The 27,463-nt window shown below is 46.3% G+C and overlaps 1 protein-coding gene across 1 annotated transcript in view; it reads right to left on the reverse strand.

Annotated features, from left to right (window-relative positions):
* PILRA (paired immunoglobin like type 2 receptor alpha) overlaps positions 1–11,079 on the reverse strand; it is a 16,191-nt gene extending 5,112 nt beyond the window's left edge. The window contains exons 1-3 of the mRNA XM_027962035.2: positions 10,883–11,079; positions 10,182–10,571; positions 920–1,117 (exon numbers count right to left, since the gene is read on the reverse strand). Of these exons, the coding sequence (XP_027817836.1) occupies positions 920–1,117; positions 10,182–10,571; positions 10,883–10,949 (655 nt within the window). The 5' untranslated portion in view covers positions 10,950–11,079. The remainder of the gene's footprint in view (positions 1–919; positions 1,118–10,181; positions 10,572–10,882) is intronic.
* Positions 11,080–27,463: the final 16,384 nt, after the last annotated feature.

Here is a 27,463-nt window from a genome sequence, read left to right on the forward strand (position 1 = left end):
TTCTCAGTGATTACATCACGGTTTTTTCTTCATCTCAAACCCTCGTCCTTAGTCTCAGGACACAACCACTATGGTTTTTGCTCTGCAGAATAAAATAACGATTTCAGAGTGACCCCAGCCTGGGCCCTCCACCATAGACTGTGTATCTGCAAGGCCAAGCTGAGGTGGCCACTTCTGCTTCACGTTGTTTCTGGGGTCAGAGGCTCTGGGATGTGATTTCCAAGGTCGTCTTTTTTCATCTGGCTCTTCCACAGCCCTGAGCTACCTACAGTCCCTAGAATGCCTTCCTTCCCCTGGAAAGACAGTGACCTCTATACCACCCTCACCACCTGGCTATTCTTCATTCTTTGATAGTTTTGCACTTCCTCTTCAACGTCTTCCTTGATTACCCTCCCTTCCTCCCAACCTACCACAGTTCTTTCCACATGAGGCCGTTAGCCCTTGAGGCAACTGCTCCCCTCATCCTCTCGGCCTCCAGAGCCTTGAGAGCAGGGCCTGCGCTTTATTTACTTTTGCATTTCCAGTTACAAGCCAGGCTCTGGAAAATCGGTGTCCAACCAGTACTTGCTGAGTGGAGCCACCTTCCTGTCCCTTCTTTCTCTCTCTTCTGTTTCCCAGGGCAGGCCCTCCCTCCCCAGGAACCGAAAGGGAGACTGATGAGAAATGATTAAGTCAGGAGACAAGAACTGGAAAATTATCAGGTTTGGAGAGAGGGACTGGTCTTGAGCAGTGGGTCCCAAACTTGATGACACACAAATACCACCTGAGGAGGTAAAATGCAGATTCCCAAGCCCAGACCTCAGGCCCAGAAGGAATTCGCATTTTTGCTGAGCAGCTCTGGGCATTCTGATGCAGGAGGGTTCTGAGAAACACTTAGCTGGGAATCTTGGGGAGAGGTTGAGGGTCCTGGATCACTTACTTTTGCTTCTCTTGCATCTAAGGCACACAATCAGCCCCACAATCGTGGTTACGAGCGCAGCGCTGGCCAGTGCCAACCCGACGATAGCTTCCGTACTTCGGAGCCGAGACCGTGGGCTCTCTCCGCCCTGTGAGTCCCCAAGGCGAGCAGCAGTGGTGGCAGCCCTGGTGGTGGGGTTCTGGGTGGGTGTCTTGCTGCCTGGGAAGACAGGAGAAACAGGCAAATTATTCACTGGAGGGCTGGAAGTATCTGGGTGAAGACTGTCACATCTTGTTCCCTAGTTTGGGGAATGTGGGGAGTGGGGAGCAACTCTCTGAAGCTCTCGCACAGAGAGGGGCGTGACAAAGGGAGATTCTGGAAGCTCCAAATCTTCACTCTGTTTGAATCCTGACTCTACCACTGATCAGTGCTGTGATCTCAGAACCTCATTTCATTGCTTACATATAGGGAGAAGTAAATCACAGGATCAAAACCAAATTTTTTTATTGCAGTAAAATATATGCAACACAAATTTACCATTTTAACCATATTTAAGTGACATCAAGTCGATTCACATTATCATGCAACCATCGTCACCATCCATCTTCCGAACTTCTTCATCTGTCCAAACTAAAACTCTGTCCCCATTAAATACTGACCCCTCCTCCCCCCAGCCCCTGGCATTCACTGTTCTACTTTCTGACCCTAAGTGTTTGATTGCTCTTGGTGCCTCAGAGAAGTGGATTCAAACAGTGTTTGTCATTTTATATGATTGTCTTAATAAGTGAGAAAACATCTGTAAAGCACCTAGTATTATTGGAAATATATTATTGTTAAATGAATATATATTGAACTTTACTTACTATAGACATGCTACCTTTGTAGACGTTTAAGGCACCATTAAAAAAACTGGCATAATGGCAAGCCACATACAAAAAACCCAACTTCAGTAAAATCTTGTGTGGACTGAATTCTCTGTCCACTTAGAAATTAAAGTGTGAATCCTATTTCTCAATTGAGACAAAAAATTTACATTCTTAGTCAAATAAATATATATAATGACATGCTATTTAGAAAATAAAAACAACAGCAATATATATGCATATTTTTAAAACTCCTGGAATATGACTAAAGCCAAATTCTAAATTAAATTCATAGTATTAGATGCTATAATTATTTAAAATGGGATGAAAGTTTTAAAAGGAATGAAATAGTAATTTCCAAAGAAAAAAGTTACCAAACAGAGAGGAGCTAGCTCTAAGGAAACTAAAAGTAATGAAAACCTATGTAGGAATAAATGTTTTTAGGAAACAGGACAGCAGAAAGAATCATAAATGTAGAAAGTGGTTAGAGAAAAAAAAAACCACAAACAAGAAAACAGACAAGACTTGTAAATCGAACAACAACAAAGAGTACTGAAATCATGAGTGAATATGTGCTCAATTTATAGGTTGATAATTCTAAAAACCTCTGAAATGGATTATTTTCTGAGACAAATAATAATTTTTAAAAATGCATTTATAAAATAGTAACCATTAATGGATTAGACAAAGAAGAAATTTAGAACACTAATTAAAGAACTATTTTTCATAAAGATTTCAAGTTCAGAAGGTTTAGTGGAAAAATTCTTGGGAAAATTAAAGGAACAAATAACTCTCAGAAGATTCTAGAACAGAAAAATATGGAAAACGGTACAATTCTAATTCATTTCATAAAGTGATAACATAATCCTGATGCTAATATCCATTCATAACTTTTAGAAATGTAGACTAAAAGAATAAAAGGCTATCTTTGTTTTAAACTGACCTGAGTCAGGGGAAAATACCTAGTATTGACACAACAGGAGTAGGGGTTGACACAGCCTCTGGGAAAGGTTTGGGTATATCTATCAAAATGTAAAATATCCGAGTGTGCCCTTAGACTCAGTGATTTCTAGGCTAGGAAATTATCCTATGGACGTGCTGGTACAAGTATTCAAAGGCCTGTGTTTGACGGTGTTCTCTGCAGCTTTATTTGTGATTTGGTAGCAACCTAAATGTCTTTAAATATGAGACTGATTAAGTGAACTACAATCCATTGCTACAGCGGGAGACCATGCAGTCATTTAAAAAGAAAGGCATAGATGTATATGTGCTGAAGTGGAAAGATACTTGAAGTCCATGAAGTAAACACAGCAAGCTGAAGATCGGGAGAGTGTGCAGCTTGAGCCTCTTATGTTCCATTTCTGTATATCTGTATCTGTGGAGACAGCATTTCTGCAGAAAGGGGAAATAGCTGAGAGATAAAGCGGAGAGGAATGTGTTTTTCATGTGATTCCCTTCTGTGCTGTTTGTTTTAAAAACTACGTGCAAGTATGTATTACCAGTACTTTTATTTTTCAAATGTAACATCTATATTTATATAAGTTGTATAGGCACAAAATTTAAAGAATCAAACTCCCCACAGGTTATAATAACAGCACCCTCTCCTCACTCCTTTCCCACTCCCCAGTTGGAACTGTTTTTAGCACCTCTTGCTGTTTTTTGGCATTAACCTCACATTTCTAAATCACAGGCTTATCTGGGAAGTGAGTATACAGAGAGGAGCTCCTGGGACTGAACCCTGGGACCTCCTTTCTCCACACTGGGATAATCTCTCTACACTTTCACAGAGACACTCAGAAATAATGTCTCAGCAACTGTCTGGCCGTCCCTCAGCCAGTCAAATGGACACCAAACTCTCTCTCTCCCCAGAGGTCACAGCTCCTTTCTAGGTCCCAGAACCTACTTCCTCCCCTGCTTCTTAGGCCTGTGGCTGGTCCCAGGGGTCTCACTGTCCCTGACTGGTTTCCACACCCTGAGCCCCCCATCAAAACTCTCAGTTACCCTGTTGAAGCAGCTGCCTCCTACCAGGACTCTGACTTATGTCCCAGCAGCCTTCCTGTTCCATCTGAATAAAGCAGCGCCCTAGCACCTCTAGCCACTGATTCTGCTTCATTTTCCTGCTTTTCTCTTTCACCACCACCTGACACACAGAATGAATTTGTTTGTTTTTTGTGTGTGATATTCTTTCTACACTCAAGTGTAAGTTGTTACACTCCAGTGTAAGTTCTACACTCAAGGGTAAGTTCCATTGTTAAGGACATTTATGTTTTGTTCTGTATTAACTGCTCTTTCCTCAGTGCCCAGTTTAGGACCTGACACGTAGCAGGCATTCAGTATCTGCTATTTGATTTGTTAAAGGATTAAACAAAATAATTTTCCCTTGGAAATTCACAACACTCAACCATTGCCTTTCAGTATCCTCTATTGCTATTGAGACAGCCAAGCCACTCTAATTCCTGACTCTCTTTATGTGTCCAGTTTCTTCCCTCCTTGGCAAGGTATTGGATCTTCCTTTATCAGCTATGTAGATGACACCACCGTTATGGCAGAGAGCGAAGAAGAACTAAAGAGCCCCTTGATGAAAGTGAAAAAGGAGAGTGAAGAAGTTGGCTTAAAGCTCAACCTTCAGAAAACGAAGATCATGGCATCTGGTCCCATCACTTCATGGGAAATAGATGGGGAAACAGTGGAAACAGTATCAGACTTTATTTTGGGGGGCTCCAAAATGACTGCAGATGGTGATTGCAGCCATGAAATTAAAAGACGCTTACTCCTTGGAAGAAAAGTTATGATCAACCTAGACAGCATATTCAAAAGCAGAGACATTACCACAAAAACCATTGCCAACAAAGGTCCGTCTAGTCAAGGCTATAGTTTTCCAGTGGTCATGTATGGATGTGAGAGTTGGACTATAAAGAAAGCTGAGCACTTTTAAACTATGGTGTTGGAGAAGACTCTTGAGAGTTCCTTGGACTGCAAGGAGATCCAACCAATCCATCCTAAAGGAAATCAGTCCTGAATATTCATTGGAAGGACTGATGCTGAAGCTGAAACTCCAATACTTTGGCCACCTGATGTGAAGAACTGATTCATTTGAAAAGACCCTGATGCTGGGAAAGATTGAAGGTGGGAGGAGAAGGGGAGGACAGAGGATGAAATGGATGGCATCACTGACTCAGTGGACATGAGTTTGAGTAAACTCTGGGAGTTGGTGATGATCAGGGAGGCCTGGCATGCTGCAGTCCATGGGGTCGCAAAGAATCGGACACGACTGAGCGACTGAACTGAACTTACCCTTGGTGTTTTGAAATTTGTATGTTGCAGTACCCCAGGGTTGGTCTTTTTATTTTTACTCATGTTGCTGGGTTCTTTCATTCTGGAAAATTTCTATAGTAGTATTGTTGATATTTTCTTCCCCATGGCCTTCTTTTTTCTCTGTTTTTAAAACTGTTGTTCAATCATGTACACCCGTGGGAGATTCATGTCAATGTATGGCAAAACCAATACAGCATTGTAAAGTAAAATAAAGTAAAAATAAAAAATAAATAAATAAAACTGTTGTTCAGAGATTGGAACTCTTGGACCAATTCTCAATTTGTCTTATCCTTCCTTATAATTCCTATATTATATTTCTAAGGCTGCTATGACAAATTGCTGCAAACTGGGTGACTCTAAACAATAGAAGTTTACTTGCTCACAGTTCTGGAGGCCAGAAGGCAGAAATCAAGGTGTCAGCCAGGCTGCATCACTCAGGAGGCTCTGTGGTGGGGGGGAGTCTGTTCCTTGCTTCTTTGGCTTCTAATGGCTGCTTCACCCCAGTCTCTGTGTCTGTGGTCACATTGCCTGCCCTTCCATCTGTGTCCAGTCTCCCACTGCCCCTCTCTTATAAGGACATGTTTATTAGCATCTAGAGTCCACCCAGATAATCCCAGATAACCTCCTCATCTCAAATTCCTCAACTGAATCACATCTGCAGCCATATAAGATATTATTCACTTGTTTGGGGGCCACTGTTCAAACCACTACAACAATATCCAAATCTTTCAGTTTTCTCCCACCTTTTAAGATATGTCCATGAACTTCATCTTTCAATCATATATTGAGTTTTCCATCTTTGCTAGTATATTTCTAATTTCTAAGATCTCTTTTTTTTTGTTTTGAAAGCTCCTTTACAAAGCATTCTATTGTGTCATATACATGAAATTCTTTAGCTTTATGAGGATGATAGTTCTTTGAAAATTTCAGTCTCCTTTCATTGTTTTGGATTCTTCCAGGTTCCCTTCTCCCTTGATTGTTCTGCTCTCTACATCTCATGGGACAAGCATTTCTTAAATGTTTAGTTCAAAGCTTTTAAAAACAGACTCTCTACCTCAGGCATCCTGGGCACAGCTGAGGTGCGGGTACAGTCCTCACTGCAGGGGATTTGGTGCAAGGCCAAGACCCCAGCCACCTTGTCCCCTTGGCTCCCAACATGCACGAAGATGTAAGTGTGTTATAGCAGAAAGTGCATGTCAGATCACTTTACAGTGAGTAGGACAGTATGACTCACTCTACGTGAGTAGAGTGATGTGTTAGATTTCTAGATCTTTTCAGGCCCATCAGATAGCTATTCCGGGGAAGAGTCTCCTGATTGTCTGCCCTTAGTGGCTGCGTGGTGTGGGAGTACCAGCCTGGCTGCCTGCATCCTGGGAGGCCTCTGCAAGGGTCAAAGTATTTCAGGTCTCATCAGTTCACCAAATCTCCAAATTTAAGAACTGAACCCTTGTCCTCAGGTGTGCTCCAGGGTACCCCCAAGACTCCCTGTGGATTACTGTTTCTAGAACGCATATATCTAGTCTTTTGCTGGGGTGAGGTGTGAGGGTGCGGAGGTGTCTCTGCTTCCTAAATACACTTCAGTTAGTCCTCTAGTTTCCAGGTCCCCTTCCACGCCCAGTTCCATGGGTACTAGGAGTTGCTATTCCTGACCCTTTAAGGGGTTTTGCAGTATAAATTGCCTTCCTTCTGGATGTCTCCACTTAGGGATGTCTCCACTTAGGATGTTGACTTAGGGTTTAATTCCTCTGGTCTATTTCCCACTTCCAAAATTTTGTTTTTGTCCACCTAACTTGCAAATGTTTTTGTCCCTCTGGGTTTTTGTCTTAAAAAAATTCCATTTGCTGTCATTTTAGTAGATTTTTGGAGGGAGTGGAAGTAAACATATGCATATAACCTAGCATCTTGGCCAGAATTTATGCATTACTTAATAAAAATAAAGAATATAAAAAGTCTTATGAGACACATGATCTTTGGAAGAACACTACAAAGGTTAATTTAGGGATATAAAATAGGACCTGTTCCTCAGCAAAAAGATTGTGCGTTATACTGATTTCAATTTCTGTCAGTCACTTTATAGATTTAATGCAATTCTGATTTTAAAAACCAGCAGGAATGTTTTTCTAGAAACTTGGCAAACTTTTTCTAACATTTGTGTGGAAGAATAGGCAGGCAACACTAATGAAGTTCTTGAGGAAGAAGGAATGTGATTGTGATGGGAAAAGTCTTAACAGCCATTGAAACATGATAAAGTTATAATAACTAAACAGTGTGGGGCTAATATAACAAAATATAGGGACTTCCTTGGTGGTCCAATGGCTAGGACTCTGCGCTCCCAGTGCAGGGGGCCCAGGTTCCACCCCTGGCCGGGGAACTAGACTCTGCATGCCACATCTGCCTCCCACACACAACGAAGATCCTGCATGCCGCAAGACCTGGCACAGCCAAGTAAATGAATATCTAAAAACAAGAAAACACAGACTAGTGAAACAGAATAGATAGACCAGAAATGGATGCTACTTTACAAAAGAACTTAAAAGCTAAAGCCTATTAATCAATGGAAAAAGGGGGAAATATTCAAGAATAAGAAATAAAACTGAGCACCGAAGAACTGACGCTTTTGAACTGTGGTGTTGGAGAAGACTCCTGAAAGTCCCTTGGACTGCAAGGAGACCAAACCAGTCACTCCTAAAGGAAATCAGTCCTGAATATTCATTGGAAGGACTGATGCTGAAGCTGAAACTCCAATACTCTGGCCACCTGATGTGAAGAACTGACTCCTTAGAAAAGACCCTGATGCTGGGAGGGATTGGGGACAGGAGGAGAAGGGGACGACAGAGGATGAGATAGTTGGATGGCATCACCACCTCAACAGACATGAGTTTGAACAAACTCCAGGAGTTGGTGATGGACAGGGAGGCCTGGTGTGCTGCAGTCCATGGGGTCGCGAAAAGTCAGACACAACTGAGCAACTGATTTGAATTGAACTGATTCAATGACAAAGTGAGGACAATTGATTTGTTTCTTGGTATAGGATCAACTTAGTTCTTTATCTCACACCATTTACCAAGATAAATTCTCACTATATTGAAGTGCTTTATTATGAAAAGGGATTCCCTGATAGCTCAGTTGGTAAAGAATCCGCCTGCAATATAGGAGACACCAGTTCGATTCCTGGGTTGGGAAGATCCCCTGGAGAAGGGATAGGCTACCAACTCCAGTTTTCTTGGGCTTCCCTTGTGGTTCAGCTGGTAAAGAATCTGCCTGCAATGTGGGACACCTGGGTTTGATCCCTGGTTTGGGTAGACCCCCTGGAGAAGGGAAAGTCAACCCACTCCAGTTCTGGCCTGGAGAATTCCATGGACTCCATAGTCTATGGGGTCGCAAAGAGTTGGAGACGACTGAGCAACTTTCTCTTTCACTTTTTATGAAAAGTAATCAAATCTTACCAAAATTAGGAAAACTATTTTTTACCTCTAGTGAGATGTGGGGTTTTGGATTTAGAAATAAAAGAAAAACTAAAAGTGAGAATATAATTAGATTTGGCTACGTAAATAAAATTACTATTTGTAAAAAAAAAAATAAGCCAATCTCAAACTTATGAGTTATGTTTGCTACAGATATTCCTCCGGTGTGATGTTTTTGCAAGGTGGTACTTCACTTGGATTAAAAACATCTCTATTCCCTGTAAAAATGAGCATGACCATCCAGTTGATTGAATTAACTGAAAAAGTTAATTTACTGATGAAAAAACTCATAGGAAATGTGGCTGAAACAGAGAAAGGAGAAAAAGAAGGAAGAATTAAGAAAGGAAGAAGAGGGATTTAAGGAGACCAAAGTCCCTCAAAAAAGGCCATTTAAGGGAATTTGGAGGAGGTGCAGGAAATATTAATCCAAAGCTGTCTTGCTTAATTCAGATTGAGTCACATACTGCTTAGAATCACCAGCACAAGTGATTGCAAAAAGCAAACAAACTTAATCAATTTTCAGTTTTCAAAAAATTATCTACTGGTGACACACTTCCTTATTGCCTGTGCCTAGAAGAGAACCCCTCCTCCCTACCCTGGAGTCAGATACACTGTTCAAGTTCCGAAGCCCCACTGAGTGACAGATGCTACACATCCATTATTAGGTTAAAAATAGTCAAGACAAGATGACAAGTCAGTAGGTGAGTCCAAGCAGCTCATGGTTAAGAAGGGAGGCTCTGGGGCTAAACTGGGGTCAAACCCCACCCCCACCAGGAGTGACTTGGGGCAGGTGTTTGCTGTGCGAGCCTCGGTTTCCCTTCCTGTGACCGGAGGACAGCGACAGGACCGCTGTACTGGGGGTCATGGGGAAGGTCAGCTGGGGCGATGCTGCCAAGGTGCCCCCCCGGGATGCAGGGCACAATCAGGGGAGCTGCCAGGCCTGCTGCCTCGTCATGACCAGGACAGAGGGGCACGGTCAGGGTGGACTCAGGGACAGGGTGACTGGAACCACATGGGGGGATACTGGTGGGGAGAGAGGGAAGGAGGTAAAGGGGATGGAAGGAGGGAGAAGGAGATGGAAAGCGAGGAGAGATGAACCGAGGAAAGGATGGTTGAACTGATGTTCTGGGGTTCAGAGCAGAGAAGGAAGGGGAGATGGGAAAACAGGTGATGGGGACACGGGGCCCCTCGGCACCTGCTGTGTGTGTGGGCTGAGCTCATGGCTGTGGGGGGACAGACATGGGGCAGCTGGGGCTCCACACAGGACTCAGGACAAAGGGGAGGAGCCACACCCTGAGGATGTCAAGTCACCTGGAGGACGTGGGATGAGCACAGGGGGCCAGGTGGAGCCCAGCTTGGAGCAGGAAGGGAGGACAGCGGGGAGCACAGAGTGTGCGGGGGCCTGGGGTGGGGGAGGGGCTGAATCTGGAGGGCAGAGATGGGGTTGGGCAAGGGAGGTGGTCCTGGGTTGGGGAAGATTAAGGTGAAAAGGGTGAAGTTGGCAGAGCCCTGGGGAGGAGTAGGGGCTGGGCAGAGAGAAGAGTTTGAGAGAGGAGAGTCAGGAAGAGGGTGCCTGAGCCAGGCCTGGGGCCCAAGGCACCAGTGGCCTCCAAGAGCCTCAGGCAGGACAGCTGGACTCACGGGGGGTGATGGTGAGTTTGGTCCCCTCGATGGACTGCCACATCTGCTTCCTGTGTCTCAGTGTGACCAACTGCACCCGGCAGAAGTACACAGACTGGTCCTCCCTCCGCAGGTTTGAGATCTGGAGGGAGCCGTTCTTCTCAGGCTCTGTCCAGTTCAGGGAGAGCCGGTTCTTAAAATTCTTATGGATGAACTTAGAGGTCGTGTTGTAGATGAACTCCCCATGGAAGTGTTTCCATCTCCAGGATATTTCCATGTTGGGAACCTTGGCTAATTCCCAGGAGTGAGAGAAGGAGAAGGGGATGAGGATGGAGCCACCCTCGGGGGCTGAGAGATCCATTGGTTGGTTCATCTCAGGGTGAGGCTCTGAATTTCTTTGTGCCCAGTGACCTAGAGGAGGGAGGGAGAGACTCTGAAGCCACCAGGAGAGACACAGAAGGTGACCCCAGACCATCGGGCACCCTCACCTGCAGGGGCACGTGTGACGGGGTAGGACTGGCCCTCTGGCCTGCGTGATCCCCTCTCCAGGCTTGGGGCAGGCAGGAGGGTGAAGGGTTGGGGGACCCAGCACTGTGGGAGCCGCCCTTTGTTTGTTGGGGGTGGGAGGCCTGGCCGGCTACCCCAGGGGACCCTTCTACACACACCCAGCCGCAGCCCCTCCCTGGGGTCCCTGGCAGAGCAGGACAGTTCTGGCCACTCACCAGCCTGCAGAGACGCCGGCAGCAGCAGCAGGGGCAGCAGCAGGGGCAGCAGCAGGGGCAGCCCCATGGCCTTGCCCTCCTCCTGGGTGAGAAGACAGGCAGAGCCCTCAAGGCCAGACGGGAGGCCTTGGGGGGCCCCTGGGGGAGTCTCAGCACCGGGAGTGAGGACCAGGCTCCTTCAGAGGACGGAGGAGGGTGGGGGCCTTCCCCAAACCCGCCCACCCCGACAGTGACGGGCACTTCCTTTATCAACCTGGCTTCTTCTTTTCCTTTATTGCAAAAGGGCCTCCCTGTGGTCAGTGCACAGGGAGCCATGATCTGGGGCTCCCCGCCCCCGTCTTCACGCTGAGGGGCTGGTCCTGACCTGCGCCCGCTGGGGCCTCCTCCCCCTCAGCCCCTGCCCGCCCTCCTCACAGCTCCCTGGCAGCCGGTCTCTGCGTCTCTCCTGTCTCTGCTTCTCTGAGCGTCTCTCCTCCCAGGGGAAGGGGCGGCAGCAGGACCAGCTCTCCTCCAGGGAGAGGTGGGGGCCGAGTCCCTGCCCAGCTGCAGCCCCTCAGGGAGGAGCAGGGGGGAGCCGCTGCCCCTCAGACACGGGGGCGCCAGCCCACTCTGGGCCCCTCTCCCTCCAGGCAGGGACTCCCCTGCAGTGTCTCCCCCCTCAGTCTTCAGGCAGAACCAAGGCCCACCAGGCCCCTCCCACCCTGGTGCTCCCCGTGTGCCGTCTCACACCGCCCCTGAGGGGAGGAGTGAGGGGGCTCAGGTTCCCACCTGCCCAGGGGGTGGGCCTTCTGGAGGCCACGCCTCCACCCGCAGATGGAGGGCTGGATCTCCAGGGCCCTCTGCTCTCATTCTACAGGGAGTAGACCTGCCCGACCCGCCCGACCCCACGTCCAGAACTCTGAGAGTGGGACCAGCACTTGAGCTCCAGTTCTGCTGAGCACACAGAACCGTCTGCTCCCTCTGGAAGCTTCCTCCTTGTTGCACCTCAAAATCTCTGGGCCTCACCCTCTGAGTGCAGAGCTCTGGGAGGTGACTCCCAGGAGGCTGTCATTAATAACACTCCTAGGGAATCTGTCTGCAGCTGTGAGTCCCTGGTTCATCCAGGGCCTTCCTGGACAAAGGGGAGGAAAGTCAGAGCAGTCATGGGTCATCCTGGTGACAGTCCCTGGGATCATCTCTGAGGGAGACACTGCCAGCCTGTGTCTGGTGGTGGGTGGGGTGAGAGACTGGGGGCTGGGACCCTTGGTGACTCCCAGGCCTGGCTGAGAATGAGGCTGTCTGAGCCTCCCCAGGCTGAGTCAGCATTGGCTTACTGAATGGACCATGGGGGTGGATGGACCTTTCATCACAGGAAGGGGCCTCAGTTCTAGAGGTGGGAGTCAGCAGAACGGCTTCTTTTCTCCGGTTTAGTTTTTCGTCCAGTCCTAATAGTTTTCTCCCATGCTCTCCCATGACCAGCCAAGCAGGCCCCGCCCTCCGTGTCTGCTTTTCTTGCCCCTCCTCCCGGGCCTGAGAAGAAAGGTTCTGCATTTTCATGGAATCCTCTTATCCGAGTCAGGCCCTACATCTGTTTTTTCTTTTTCAGCTTTACAACATTCTGTGGTGGATGTGTCCTTGTCTCCATCTCACCCAGGGGAAACTGAGGCACAAAATCATATCACAGAGTCCTTTGGGCTGTGAAAGGTGCTTGGGCTGAATTGGAACAGTTGGAAGTGTGTGCAGAGGAGGACAGGGGCCTGCTGGCTTCTTGGGAGTGTCTTCAGAGAGCACCTGTGTGGGGGTGATCCCGGGGTCCCATTTTGACCTCACCCTGCTAGCTTGGGACTTGGAATGTCTCTTGCTTGCCCGGCTTTCAGAGGAGGCAGCTGCATCCTACCAGGGGGCTCCACTGCCTACTCTGTTGGACAGCACGGAACTTTTACAAAAGAGGCTCTGGGTAACTGTCAGGTGCCCTCAGACCCTGTTGCTTCCGCATAAAGTCTCCCTAGATGCAAGTTGAACATCTTACATCATGTTCGGGCTCTTAGACCCCAGTTGGGCCCCCATGAGTTGAAGATTTGGGATGTGTGGTTTCTGGTAGGTAATGGTGTGTGGTCATTCTCCTTTCCCCTCACAGGAAATCCAGGGCCTGGGATTCTGCCTGGCACTGTGGCTCTACTCCCAGAGGAGGAGGAGGAGGAGAAGGGCCTTGTGGGAGGAGATGGGTGTGGAGCTGTGTGATTTAAACATGAGCAGGACCTAAATGCAACCCTTTAGCCCAGCAGGTGGCCCTGAGGGAGAGGCCAGAAGCTGTGGGATCCGCAGCAGGGACAGGTGAAGGCTATGAGCCGTGGACCACAGCGTGAGACCCACTGCCTCAGGTCTTGCTCACTTTCTCCCAAGCTTCCGTCCTCCTTTCCCCATCGACCACGTGCATCACTGCCCCACCCCTTCCCCCTCCATGGCACCTCCTGTTTCCCCGCAAGGTTAGGGAGTAGGCAAAGGCATCTGTTCTCACTACCTCCATTCATTGTGCTGGAAGTTTCTAGTTCATGCAATAAAGTACGGAACAAAGTTGTTCTAACCGTATTTTTTTAGATTCTCTATTTTTCTGTTTGGCATACATTTATTACAAGGTCAGTTTTGCTAACTGTATTTTATTTTTTGTGTTTTTGATGCTCTTACAGCTGGGGCCTCATGGACCAGGGAATTACTGCTAATTCTTAAGAGATACCATAGAGATTCCTGAGAGCATGCTTTTCGTTATACAAACTAACCACTCCAGAGCTCATACTCTAAACCACCTCCTTTCTCTCTCATACACCAATCTAGTATTTCCCCTGCGTTAAATCAATTCATGGCCAGGTAGCAGGCACCTATAACCCAAAGCCGACCAGAATCATTCCAACTACCTGATCCCAAACTGTTTACCTCTCCTGCATTGCTTTTCCCACAGAAAGCATAATAAAGACTGTGTTTTCTTTATCTTCGTTCTTGCTTCTGTCTCTTGAATGACTATGGTGCTTCCCCACCTATAATGGGTGGTGAACCTTATAGGTAATACCCTCTTTGGGAAATGTAAATAATGAAAATCTTCTTTCAGTAGCATTAACCTCTGTGAATCATCATTCAGTCCTCTCTGTAAATTAAAGTCCTGCAGGTTCAATAATTGGAAACAACACAGATTGGAAGGGAAGAAGTAAAAATTGTCTTTATTCACAGATGACTTAGTTGTTTATGTAGAAGTTTCAGTGGGATCCACAGAAAAGCTACCAGAGCCATTAGTGAATTAAGCAAGGTTGCAGATACAAGATCAATACAGAGGAATCAAATGTATTTGTGTATATTAACAACAAAGAATTAGAAACTGAAATAAGAACAATGCCATCTATAATATCAGTGGTATAAAATATGTAGGAATAAATATGACAGAAAATGTACAAGATCTGAACACTGAAAACTATAAAATATTGCTGAAAAAGATGAATAGGTGGATACTTCTTACATGTGAAGACTCAGTACTATTAAGATGTCAGTTCTCCTCCCAATAATAAGTAGATTTAACACAATTTCAATCAAAATCCCAGTAGGTTTTTTTTTTGTAGAAATTGACAAGTCATTTCTTAAATTCCTATCGAAATTCAAAGTACCTAAAAAAGCTACAAAAAAACTCTGCAGTTGAAAAATGTTGGCGGATTTACCCTGACTTTCAGACTTCTTATAAAGTTATTATAATCAAGTCATTTTCACATCAAGGAAGACAAATAAATCCATGGAACAGAACAGAGAGGAAAGAAAGAGACTAGCAATTTATAGTCAATTAATTTTCAACAAAGATGAAATGACAATTCAGTGAAGAAAAGGCAGTCTTTTAAACAAATGGTACTGGAACAATTTGACTTTTATTAATATATTTAAAAACCCCTTTAATCCATACCTTGCACTATATAAAAAAATGAACTCAGTGAATCATAGGCCTAAATGAGTCCTAAAATCATATAACTCAAGGAAAAACAGAAAAGCTTTGTGATCTTGGATTAGGCAAAGATTTCTTAGATTCAACACCAAAAGCATGAAACATAAAAGAAGATATTTAAAAATTGGAGTTCATAAAAATTAACAACTTTTGTTCTTCGAAAGATACTATCGAGGAAATGAAGGACAAGATACAGACAAGAAATACTTGCAGGTCATCTAAATGACAATGGACTTGTATACAGAATGTACAATGAACTCTCAAAATTTAACAGGAAAACAAAATTCCAATTAAAAACATAAGCTAAGGATGTGAATAGATACTTCATTAAAGAATATATGTAGGTAACAAATAGGCAAATGAGAGGATGTATAACATCATTTGTCACTAGGGAAGTGCAAGTGAAAACCACAGTGGGATATTAACATACATCTATTAAATGGCTAACATTAATAGACCGACCATAGTAACTGTTGGCAAGGACATGGAGCAACCAGCACGTTCATACACAGCTGGTGGGAATGTGAAATGGTATGACTACTTTGACCATGCCTTGAAAAGTTGAAGAAATATCTACCGTATGACTAAGACATACCCCTCACAGGAATCACAGTGTTGACCAGCAGCATCAACCCGGTGGGAAATGCCAATTTTCAGGCCTCAGCCTGACCTGCTGAAGTTTGAGAACTACTGCTCTGGGGCAAGGACACTGGGAACTTGCCTTGTGTGTTACCTTCACTTTTCACAGCAATACTGTGAGATAAAGGAATTTGATTCCCATCTGACAGAGGAACAGACTGAGGCTCAGAGGGGTCACCTCACAGGCTCTCATTCCCTCCAGGACTGGACTTGGACCACACTCAGGTCTGTCTGCTTTGTGAACTTGGCTCTTACCCAGATTGCCCCTCATCCACCAACCACCCCAGTTAACCTCCCTTACTTCCCCTTCCTCCCACAGCCCAGACTAGAGGGGGTCATTCATTGTATTCCATTCAGCTGGCCACTTCTCAGGGTGTGGGGAAACAAAGGCAGGAGGGATGTGAGCATGACCCCTGAGGCGAGGCAGGACACAGGAGGCACAGAAAGATGATGAGGGGTTCCTGTACTCTCTCTGCGGGCCTCTGCTGACATCAGCAACCTTTATTTCCTCTTGTTTTCCCTGGGGAAGGGGCCCAGAGAAGGCTTGTCCTGCCTTGGTTGGGTGCAGGCATGCAGTGAGCCCTCCACGACCTGGAGTCCAGCTGGGAAGGGAAGACCCACAGCATGAAACAAGCAGAGGGAGACCCAGGCCCCACAAAGTTAATGTTGAAACAGGCAGGAATGGCATCTCCCACTTACTGTGTGCTGGGTGCCTTGTACTCACATTGACTGTGTTTTCTTATTCACTGTGTTCCCGATGCTCTGACATCTGGGGCCTCAGTGACCAGGGAGAGACTGTCCCTGCCAGGGCTGCCAGTTCTTAGAAGAGCAATGGACGTGCCCAGGAGCTCACCTGTCAAATACAAACCAACCAGTCCAGAGCCCATGCTTCCCACCACTTCCTCCATTTGGCTCTTATGCTCCATGAGGCCCATATTCTTCTGCCTTATTCACTCCAGGGCCAGGTACCAGGTTACCAGTGAGAGGCCCTAATCCCCAGAGCCTGCAGACGTTGTTCACACCAGCCAATCCTAAATCCCCCTGTTCTCCCTTGCCTGTCTTTCTCAAAAAACCTACAGCAAAGCCTCCTGCCCATGATTCCCCCTTCCTCTCTCTGCTTCCTGACTGATCCTGGTGCTTCCATGCATCGAGTGATGGGCATCTCATTTTTAAGGAGTTGCGAATATAAACTGCATTCTTCATAACAATTATTTGTGTGCTTGTCTTACCATACCTGATTAAAACAGATCCAGATTTTATTTTAAAATATAAAAATATTTTATATTAGGATTTTAATAATATCAATGTAAATCCCCAAATTATACAACTGAAGAAAAAAAACCAGGAGAAAATCTTTGTGACCTTGGGTTAGGCAAAGATTTCTTATATTCAGTGCCAAAAGTATGATCCATAAAAGAAAATATTTAAAAGTTAGAGTTCATCAAAATGAACAACTTCTCTTAACTCTCTCCACCAACCCGAGGAGGTAGGCTATTTTGATTCTCATTTTGTGCGGGAATAAACTTGGGCCCCAGGTGAGACTATGAGATTCAACCGAAGTCACACTATATGTGAATGCTGGTGGTGGCGATGGGTCTGAACCCAGAGCCCATGCTCCCGACCACTTCCCCATGCAGTGACAAAGATCAGCAGCCCTCTGGCCACATTAACAACCAATGCTTGCCTTTTCTGTATTGTCTTCCTGCTACACATGGAGATGCTTGAGGATCTAATGGGACAGTGGCTCAGGGGGCTTTGGGTCCTTGCCACCCAGCACAGGGTGTGGGGTAGTTGGTGCTGACCTAAAGTTTATGGAAAGAAGGAGAGATCTTTAAAGGACGGGTATCGGTGTGATGATCCATGTAGCTATCCAGGCCGTGTGCAGAGCCCTCTGTGTTATCCTGTCCTCACTGGGCCCCGCCAAGGGAGGTCCTGTTACTACCCCCACTTTGCAGATGAGAAACCAGAAGCTCAGAGGAGGGAAGTCCTCTGCCCCGCAGTTGGCTCCAGAGCCTGCATCTGCAGTTCCTGCCTCTTCCACATTCACAAGGTTCATCTTTGTGTGACTAGGTTTCCTCACGTCACTAGGATGCGTTTCAGCTCCTGATCCACCTGACAAATGCTGCTTGGGCTTCCAGGAGATGAGAACAGAGGGCGAAGAACTGGGGAGTACAGGCTGACCCCTGACCTTGCTGAGCTTCCAGGCTGGGAGACGTGAAGGACAATCACAAGAGTGGGACCAGGGGGTTGTTGTCTGCACTTCCCCTCAGAGCAGTGTGCTGGTGAGTGTTCGCCAGTTTTCAGAAAAGGTGTCCTGATTTGTAGGTTTTTACAGTTTCCATGTGTAAATACTCCCACAGAGTCAAGTTAACTATTGTGTGGACTGACTGTGTCCCTCCCACCCCAAATTCATATGTTGAACCCCTAACCCCTCTGTGTATTTGGAAAGGAGGGCCCTAAAGAAATACTGGAGGTTGAATAAGGTCATGAGGAGGGGGCCCCGGCCCAATAGGATCAGTGTCCTCTTCAGAAGTGAGCCCAGAGCAGCCCCTACACTCAGGCCATGTGAACACATGGCAAGAAGGTGGCCGCCTACACACCAAGGGGAAGAGGCCTCAGAGTGAGACCTGCCTTGTGAGCACCAGAGTCTTGGGCTTCCCACCCTCCAGAACTGTGGAAATCAATGTCTCGTTCTTAGCCACCCTGTGTGTGGCATTTTGCCCTGGCAGCCAAAGCAGGTAATAGAGCCACCAACGGGAAGTCACTGAACGTGAGTCGGGAAGCAACGTGCAGTACGTGCCACGTGCAGCCTCCCACCAGGCAGGTACAGTAAGTAGCGCAGCAACCTCAAAAGCACAGAAAGTAGAGGAATATGATGGAGTAAGTAGGCAGGGATGCGCGTCCCTCATTTTTAATACGATTTGTTTAATTGTAGGGCTTCCCAGGTGGCACTGGTGGTAAAGAACCCGCCTGCCAATGCAGGAGACTTAAGAGACGCGGGTTTGATCCCTGGGTCGGGAAGATCTCCTGGAGGAGGGCATGGCAACCCACTCCAGTATTCTTGGCTGGAGAATCTCACGGACAGAGAGCCCGGTGGGCTGCAGTCCATGGCGTCACACAGAGTAAGACATGACTGAAGTGACTTAGCATGTGCACACATTTAAGTCCACATTTTTTTCTTAATTAAGATTTTTAATATGCAAAATATACCTAACATAAAACGTACCGTTTTCACCAAGTGGCATTAAGCTACTGTTGTACAGGTACTATTTAATTTTTAATAAGGCTGTATTTAACAACTGGCTTGCAACATTCCCCCAAATTTAATAATCAGCTCCATTACAATCCTGTCCATGTTGTCTCCCCACCAATCTTCAGGATGGTTGGCAAATTTAGCATAAAAAGCCATGAAATGACCTTATTTATGTGCATTTCAAAGAATTCAAATTTATGATGAATTATGATTGACATAAAAATCCTCCTTTTTCTTTCTCTTCCCCCTTTCTTCCTCTGTCTCTCCCACCCTCTCCTTCTTTCCTTGTAATATCTTTTTAGTAAACACTCATTCTGAACAGCTGAGTGAGAGTTGCTTATAAGGACTGAATTGCCAAATGGATCTCAGTCAAGGTCCTGAACCCCAGATACAGTTCATTGCAGCCCACAAAATGTCATGTTATAAGGAGTACATCAAGGCTTTATATTGTCACCCTGCTTATTTAAATTATATGCAGAGTACATCATGAGAAACGCTGGGCAGGAAGAAGCACAAGCTGGAATCAAGGTTGCCGGGAGAAATATCAATAACCTCAGATATGCAGATGACACCATCCTTATGGCAGAAAGTGAAGAGGAACTAAAAGCTTCTTGATGAAAGTGAAAGAGGAGAGTGAAAAAGTTGGCTTAAAGTTCAACATTCAGAAAACAAAGATCATGGCATCTGGTCCCATCACTTCATGGGAAATAGATGGGGAAACAGTGGAAACAGTGTCAGACTTTATTTTTCTGGGCTCCAAAATCACTGCAGATGGTGACTGCAGCCATGAAATTAAAAGACACTTACTCCTTGGAAGGAAAGTTATGACCAACCTAGATAGCATATTCAGAAACAGAGACATTACTTTGCCGACTAAGGTCCGTCTAGTCAAGGCTATGGTTTTTCCAGTGGTCATGTATGGATGTGAGAGTTGGACTGTGAAGAAAGCTGAGCGCCAAAGAATTGATGCTTTTGAACTGTGGTGTTGGAGAAGTCTCTTGAGAGTCCTTGGACTGCAAGGAGATCCAATCAGTCCATTCTAAAGGAGATCGGTCCTAGGTGTTCTTTGGAAGGACTGATGCTAAAGCTGAAACTCCAGTACTTTGGCCACCTGATGCGAAGAGCTGACTCATTGGAAAAGATTCTGATGCTGGGAGGGATTGGGGGCAGGAGGAGAAGGGGACGACAGAGGTTGAGATGGCTGGATGGCATCACTGACTCGATGGACGTGAGTCTGAGTGAACTCTGGGAGTTGGTGATGGACAGGGAGGCCTGGTGTGCTGCGATTCATGGGGTCGCAAAGAGTCCCTTGCGACTGAGCGACTGAACTGAACTGATTGCATGTCACTGGCCCCTCATATTTATCTGGTTTTGGTTTAAGACAACAGAAATTTGTTCTGTCACAATTCTGGAGGCCAGAATCCACAATCACAAGGCTAGCAGTGCCATATGCCTCCCAACAGCATATCGGAAGAAGATGCTTCCCAGTCTCTTTCAGCTGCTGGTTCTTCCAGCGTCCTCAGCATTCCTCTGCTTGTAGATGCGTCGCTTCAATCTCTGTCTCCCACGCCTCTTTTTGGAAGTAGTATCATTATTTGGCTGCTCTGTGTCTTTGGTGGGGTGCACAGGCGCTCCCTTGCTGCGCGGGGGCTTTCTCTAGGCAGCGAGCAGGGGCTGCCCTCTAACTGCGGTGCACAGGCTTCTCACGGCACTGGCTTCTCTGGACTCGAAGGCGCTCGGGTTTCAGGAGTTGCTGCCCTTGGGCTCTAGACGCGGGCTAAGTATCCGTGGCACTCAGGCTTGGTTCCCTCACGCCTGGTGGGCTCCTCCCGGACCAGGGACAGAGCCCGTGTCCCCTGCACTGGCAGGAGGATTATTAACCAATGGACCCCAGGGAGGTCCCCAGGTCTACTCGAGTGTTACGACTGGGCTTCGTTGCATTCCTGGTTCACAAAACTGGACCAATGGCTCTAGCGTGATCCTCTGAAGGGCAAATCGAAATTGTGAGGAAAATAGTTAACCCTGAACTGCAGACAACACAGGCGTGTGAAGGCTGAGGAGACCCGGGGGAGCAGGGAGGGAGTTTGCTTCCGCAGAGACGAGTGAGTGAGGGCAGCAACACCAAGGACCAAGGGGAGAAAGGCTTCTCCGAAGCCCAGGGATGATGCCTGAACGTTGGGAGAGACCCATGAAGTAGCGGCCCCCACACAGCTCTCGCTCCTCCCCCTCAGCGTGGCCCACCGCCCTGTCTCTCAGCGTCCGCTGGTGGCTCAGTGGTAAGGAAGCCGCCTGCCCATGCAGGAGACGCAAGTTCGATCCCTGAGTCAGGAAGATCCCCCGGAAAAAGAAAGAGCAGCGCACTGCAGTATTCTTGCCTGGGAAATCCCACGGACAGAGGAGCCTGGTAGACTACCGTCCATGGGATCTCAGAAGAGTCAGACACAACTTCACAACTAAACAACAGCACCCTGCCCACCCCTTCTTCTCTAAGCACCCCTTTCTTCAGCTCTCTTCAACTGCCTTCATCTGAGAGAGCCACTTGGTTCCAGCCAGGACCCACCCCCCCCAACTTCATGACAGAGTCTGAATTCACCGTTGGCCAGTGTGTGGTAGATAGAGAGAGAGGTGCTCCGATTTTTGTCTTATTTATCGCTGAAAACCCCCGCTGCACGAGAGCACAATGTAGGCTGGAAAGTGTGGGCAGGAGGGAAAGGGCTCTGGAGCCTCCTGAAGAAATGGCGGCTGTGTTTCTTCAGTCTCGGACCTGGAGCGCACGGGTACGGCAAACGCGTCCGAGTGTGTGACGGACAGCCCAGGATGCCCGCGGGTGACGGACAGCCCAGGATGCCCGCGGGTGACGGACAGCCCAGGATGCCCGCGGGTGACGGACAGCCCAGGATGCCCGCGGGTGACGGACAGCCCAGGATGCCCGCGGCGGAGCACAGCGGGCGCTCTGCCCTGGGTCCTGCAACGCTCCAGTGCGGATGCTCCTGGTCACAGGCTTGCAGGGCTCTCTGCTCCCATCGGTGACTCAGGGAGCCAGGCTCCTTCCGTCTCACCTTCTCTGGTTCCTTCGCGTCCTCTCTGTTCACCTGGCAAATGGGGGACAGAGCTTGGAGGGCTGCTCGGGGGAGCCTGCACCGCTTCCTGTGGAGGTTACATACTTCCCTTCCTTCCACACTGCATCAGCCAGGGATCAGTTGCCTGACCCCACTCTGTGTGTAGAGAGGCTGGGAAATGTGTTTAGATGTGGGAACGGGATTAGGGTGAGGCAGGCGGAGCCCTCACCCCAGACTGAGGGTTTCAGGGGATGCCAAAGAACTCAGTAGGCTTTGGGTGTCTTACTGATGCTTTCTTCCATTAAAGCCAGGAGGTCGAATTATAATAAATTCTGGTTTTGGTATAAATAGAATTTTTAAACTTAAAATAGTGTTGTGAGTTTTAATAGACCTTTTCAATTTTTCCAACTCTTTGGTATTCTGTTAAAAGTTATCCATTAAATATAGATGGATTTCCCTGCCTGCTCTGTGGTTAAGACTCCCCGCTTGCACTGCAGCGGCATCAAGTGTGATCCCTGGTTGGGGAACCAAGATCCCGCCTGCCATGGGGTGTGTCCAAGACAATATTTTTTTAAAGCACATGAAAGCGTGTACCTCAAGGCCCACACTCCTGTGTGTCTGGTAGGAAAGGGAGCTAGACCTTAAGGAACACATGAGAGTCTCCACCAAACCCCATGCTGTGTTCTCATCCTTTACCCATTTCATCTTTCTCCTTTTTTATTTTTTAGCCATGACAAGCAGCATGTGGGATCTTAGTTCCCTTCCAGGTATCAAACCCTATGCATTGGAAGCACAAAGTCTTAACCACTGGACTGTCAGGGAAATTCCTCATCTTTCTTGTTTGATCACAAATGCCTTTAACTCAGGCCACTTTCCTCTGCATACACACTCATTGTGGGCAAGGTTTTGGTGACATGTTGTCCTTCTTATTGCTTCCTAAGAGGTTTGTTATTTCCCTTTTTTCTTTTTAATCCAAGAGTTATTTAAGAGTGCATCACTTCATTTCCCAGCTTCCCTGGTGCCTCAGCAGTAGAGAATCCACCTGCCAAGGTGGGAGATTCAAGAGAAGCGGGTTTGATCCCTGAGTCGGGAAGATCTCCTGGAGGAGGGCATGGCAACCCACTCCGGTATTCTTGCCTGGAAAATCCCATGGACAGAGGAGCCTGGCGGGCTACAGTCCATGGAGTCAGACATGACTTGGTGACTAAACAACAACTCTTCATTTCCAGTAAATGTAGTGAAGAGTTTTTGGTCCCATTAAAAAAAAAAAATCAGCCTCATGTACAGGGTATGGTTCTGTGGTGTTGGTATACTACATTATTAAGTTTTAATTCTTGCGGTAAAATATACACAATATAAAGATTTTACATTTTAACCCTTTTTAGTGTACAACTCAGTGGCATTCTTACACTCACAATATTGTACAACCATCCCCATTTCCTCCTTACAAGTTTTCCATTACCCTCGACAGAAACTTCATTCTTTTGCATGTGGATATCCAGTTTTCCCAGCACCATTTAATAAAGAAAACTTGTGTAGAATTTTTAGTGGTTGTTCTAGGATGATAATATGTGTACTTAATTTTTGTGTGTGATAATATGTGTACTTAAGAGAAAACCACCTCTTCTATTCACCTGGATAATTACCATTTCTGTTGCCCAACCTGCAACCCTGAAGCACCAGGTTTCCCTGGGGTTTCGTTTCCCTTCCCTGTAAAGAATTTCCTTTAGCATCTCTTTTAGGGCAGGTTTGCTGGCCAGGAGTCCATTCAGTTTTTCTCTATTTGAGAGCACCTATTTCATTTTTATTACTGAAGGATGTTTTTGCTGGAGGTGGAATCCGGGTTGACAGCGCTTTTCATTCAGAACTTTGAACATGCAGTTCTGCTGTCTTCTGTCCTCCACGGCTTCTGATGAGAAATCTGCGGTCATTTGGATCTGTCCCCTGTGTGTAGTGCTTTGTGATTCTCTGGCAAGATTTCCCTCTCTGTCTTTAGTTTTCTCTGGTTTGATTATGATGTGTCTGGACATGGTTTTCTTTGAGTTTGTCCGCTCTGGAGTTCACCGAGCTTCTTACATCTTTAAATGGATCTCTTTCAAGCATTTGAGAAGTTTGCAGCCATTGTTTGTTCAAGTGTTTTCTTCTGCATCGATCCCTTTCTCCTCTGCTTCCAGAATTCCACATTCCCTCAGGCCTTACTTCTTCCTGCTATTTTCATTTTGTCTGGAAATGGCTTTATTTTGCTAGTGTTCTTGAAAACAACTTATCCGGGTACATGATTCTAGATGGACGTTGTTTTTTTCCTAACACCTCAGAGATGACATTGCACTGTCTTTTGGGTTTCATAGGCAGCTGGTTCATTCTGTACATACTGATTTTTCATCTTGCCTGTTATTAACATCTGCTTTGTCTTTAGTATTTTACAGGCAGACTAGAATGTTTCTGGTTGTGGAATTCCTTTTATTTATTTATTATGCTTGGAAGTTATTCCTTTTATTTATTTATTATGCTTGGAAGTTATTGGCCTTCCTGAAAATTCATTGTCTCATCAAATACTATTTATTTCCTACTTTCTCTAAACTCTGTTTCTGAAGGCATATTATTAGACACATCAGATTTTAAAATTTTTTTATTGGAGTACAGTTGATTTACAATATTGTGTTTGTTTCTGACATACAGCAAAGTGAATCAGGTATACATAAACATGTATCCACTCTTTTTTAGATTTTTTGCCCATATGTAGGCCATTGCAGACTACTGCGCAGAGTTCCCTGCCCTGTACAGTAGGCAGACACGTCAGACCTGTTTACTCTTTTATGTTTGACTTTTTTTCTCCGTCTTCTCCCTCTCTGTGCATCCAGGCTGCATTCTGACAATGTCTTTGGACTTCTCTGAAACCAACGCACTGATTTTTATCTCCAGCTGTATTTAATTTGCTGTTTAGCTTATCCATTTACTCTTTTATTTCAATTTTCATATTTCACATTTGTAGAGTTTCTATTTGTGTTTGCCCCCATCCCCCCCCCCCCAAATCTGCCTGGTCAGTTTTACATTCTCTTCTTTCATCATATTTCTAATACTTTTTTATTTCTTTACACCTATTTGATTTATGAACAGTGTCAGATAACACTAATATCAGCAGTCTTTGAAGGCCTAACTTTACAGCTGTTTCTGCAGTGTTTTTTTTTCCCCTGCTCATGATCCCTTGTTTTGTTGTTTTTGATGGTTTTTACCTTGATATTACATCTTACTTGGAACTTAGTTCATGGGAATTCTTTGAGGCCTTGAGGTAAGTGCCTTCGTCCAGAGGCGATTTGTGTTTACATCTGTTGGGTATAGGTGTACACCCATTTAGGGTCACTTTATTTATTTTTATTAATTTATTTAATGTGTTTATCTTTGGTTGTGCTGGGGCTCCGTTGCTGCATGTGGGCTTTCTTTAACTGCAGTGCGAGAGCTTCCCGTTGCAGTGGCTTCACTTGCGATGGAGCACAGGCTCTGGGGCATGCAGGCGCACGGGCTTAGTTGCTCCACAGCATATGGAATCTCCCCACACCCGGGATCAAACACATGTCCCCTCTATTGGCAGGTAGATTCTTAACCACTGGACCACCAGGGAAGTCCTCCAGAGTCACTTTAAGTGAAAAATTTGGCTTTGTACTTTTTAAGTCTCATAGGTATTGTGGATTCTGGCCTAAACCTTCTGGAGTGTGGGTGAGGATTAGGGATACTCTGGAAGATTTTTTCATTCTTTTCTCAAAAGCTGTTGCTGAAGAATCCATTTCCACTTCCTCCCCTTTCAGGTAGTTCTTTTTCTGCTGCCTCACTGTCTGAGGGTTAGTGATTTAGGGGTCCCAGCTTTATGCAGAGTTCTCGTCTGATTCCCACCCTGCTCTGGCCCGGGCTTTGTCTCTTGTCAACAAGGATTGGGAAATTGGTTAAAGCCCAGGCTTTAAAGATCTTTAGACCCCTGGGGATTGGATGATTGATGGTATCTTCCAGAATATATTCATTTGCAACTTGCCTTTTGCTCTTGCAATATTGTGATTGATAAATATATATTTAGTCATTCAGATGACCAGAACATATTTCTCATATTTATTTGGTTTTCATTTACAGTTCCCCAAACCCTTTGTTTGGAGAAGGCGATGGCAGCCCACTCCAGTACTCTTGCCTGGCAAATCCCATGGATGCAGGAGCCTGGTAGGCTGCAGTCCATGGGGTTGCGAAGAGTTGGACACGACTGAGCAACTTCCCTTTCACTTTTCACTTTCATGTATTGGAGAAGGAAATGGCAACCCACTCCAGTGTTCTTGCCTGGAGAACCCCAGGGACGGGGGAACCTGGTGGGCTACCATCTATGGGGTCACGCAGAGTCAGACACGACTGAAGTGACTTAGCAATTCAATTCAGTTCAGTTCAGTCACTCAGTTGCGTCCGACTCTTTGTGACTCCATGAATCACAGCATGCCAGGCCTCCCTGTCCATCACCATCTCCCGGAGTTCACTCAGACTCACGTCCATTGAGTCGGTGATGCCGTCCAGCCATCTCATCCTGGTTCGTCCCCTTCTCCTCCTGCCCCCAATCCCTCCCAGCATGAGTCTTTTCCAATGAGTCAACTCTTCGAATGAGGTGGCCAAAGTACTGGAGCTTCAGCTTTAGCATCATTCCTTCCAAAGAAATCCCTGGCTGGATCTCCTTGCAGTCCAAGGGACTCTCAAGAGTCTTCTCCAACACCACACTTAGCAGTAGCAATAGTAAACCCTTTGTTTACAGAGCTCCCCAAACCCTTGGAATTTCCTGAGCCACAAGAGCAATAGGAGGATTTTTTTGTTATAAAATTTGGTCTCTTATCCTCAGTTCTGATTGTTTCAGAGCCATTAAGGTGAAATGGGCATCTTGTTATTCACAACAAGCCCCTTTTCACCATAACTGGGTTTGTGTTGACGAGGTGCCTTTTAGAAAGCATGTGAGGATGAGGGCTGGTTGCCAAGGGAAACAACCATGACGACATCCCTTGATTTCTGTGGTGGGCATAGAGGTTGACATCTGAATTAATCACCAATAACCAATAACTTACTCAATCATACGTATGTAATGAGGACCTCCCTGTTGGCTCAGCGGTAAAGACTCTGCCTGCCAACATATGGGACTCGGGTTCAATCCCTCATCTGGGAAGATCCCACATGCTTCGGAGCAACTAAGCCAGTGAGTCACAACTATGGAAGAACACAAACCTAGAGACCATGCTCCCCAACAGAAGCCACTGCAAGGAGCCCACACACTGCCAGGCAGAGGAGCCGCTGCTCGCCCCAATTAGAGGACGCCTGCACGCGGGCTGAAGCCACGCAGCCATAAAAAACACGCATATTTCAGTGTGAATAGTTGTGGTGATCTGCTTATTCATTCTTCATTCTCCCGTTGATGGACACTTGGGTTATTTTCAGGCTTTGGCTTTGGTAAATAACGCTGCAGTAAACATTGTTTACGTGTTTCTTTCGGTATGTGCAAGCGTTTCTCCAGTGTATGTACCTAAAACTGGAATTTCTGGTTTGCAGAGTTTGTGCACTTGAACTTTTTGAGATTATATTTAATTTCTCTCCACATAGTAGCAAGACAGTCTTCCACCACTGTTCACATTGCCTCCAACAGTCCATTAGTCACATTTAAATGT

This window comes from Ovis aries, chromosome 24 (genome assembly GCF_016772045.2).
Source record: "Ovis aries strain OAR_USU_Benz2616 breed Rambouillet chromosome 24, ARS-UI_Ramb_v3.0, whole genome shotgun sequence".
Lineage (NCBI taxonomy): Eukaryota > Metazoa > Chordata > Mammalia > Artiodactyla > Bovidae > Ovis > Ovis aries.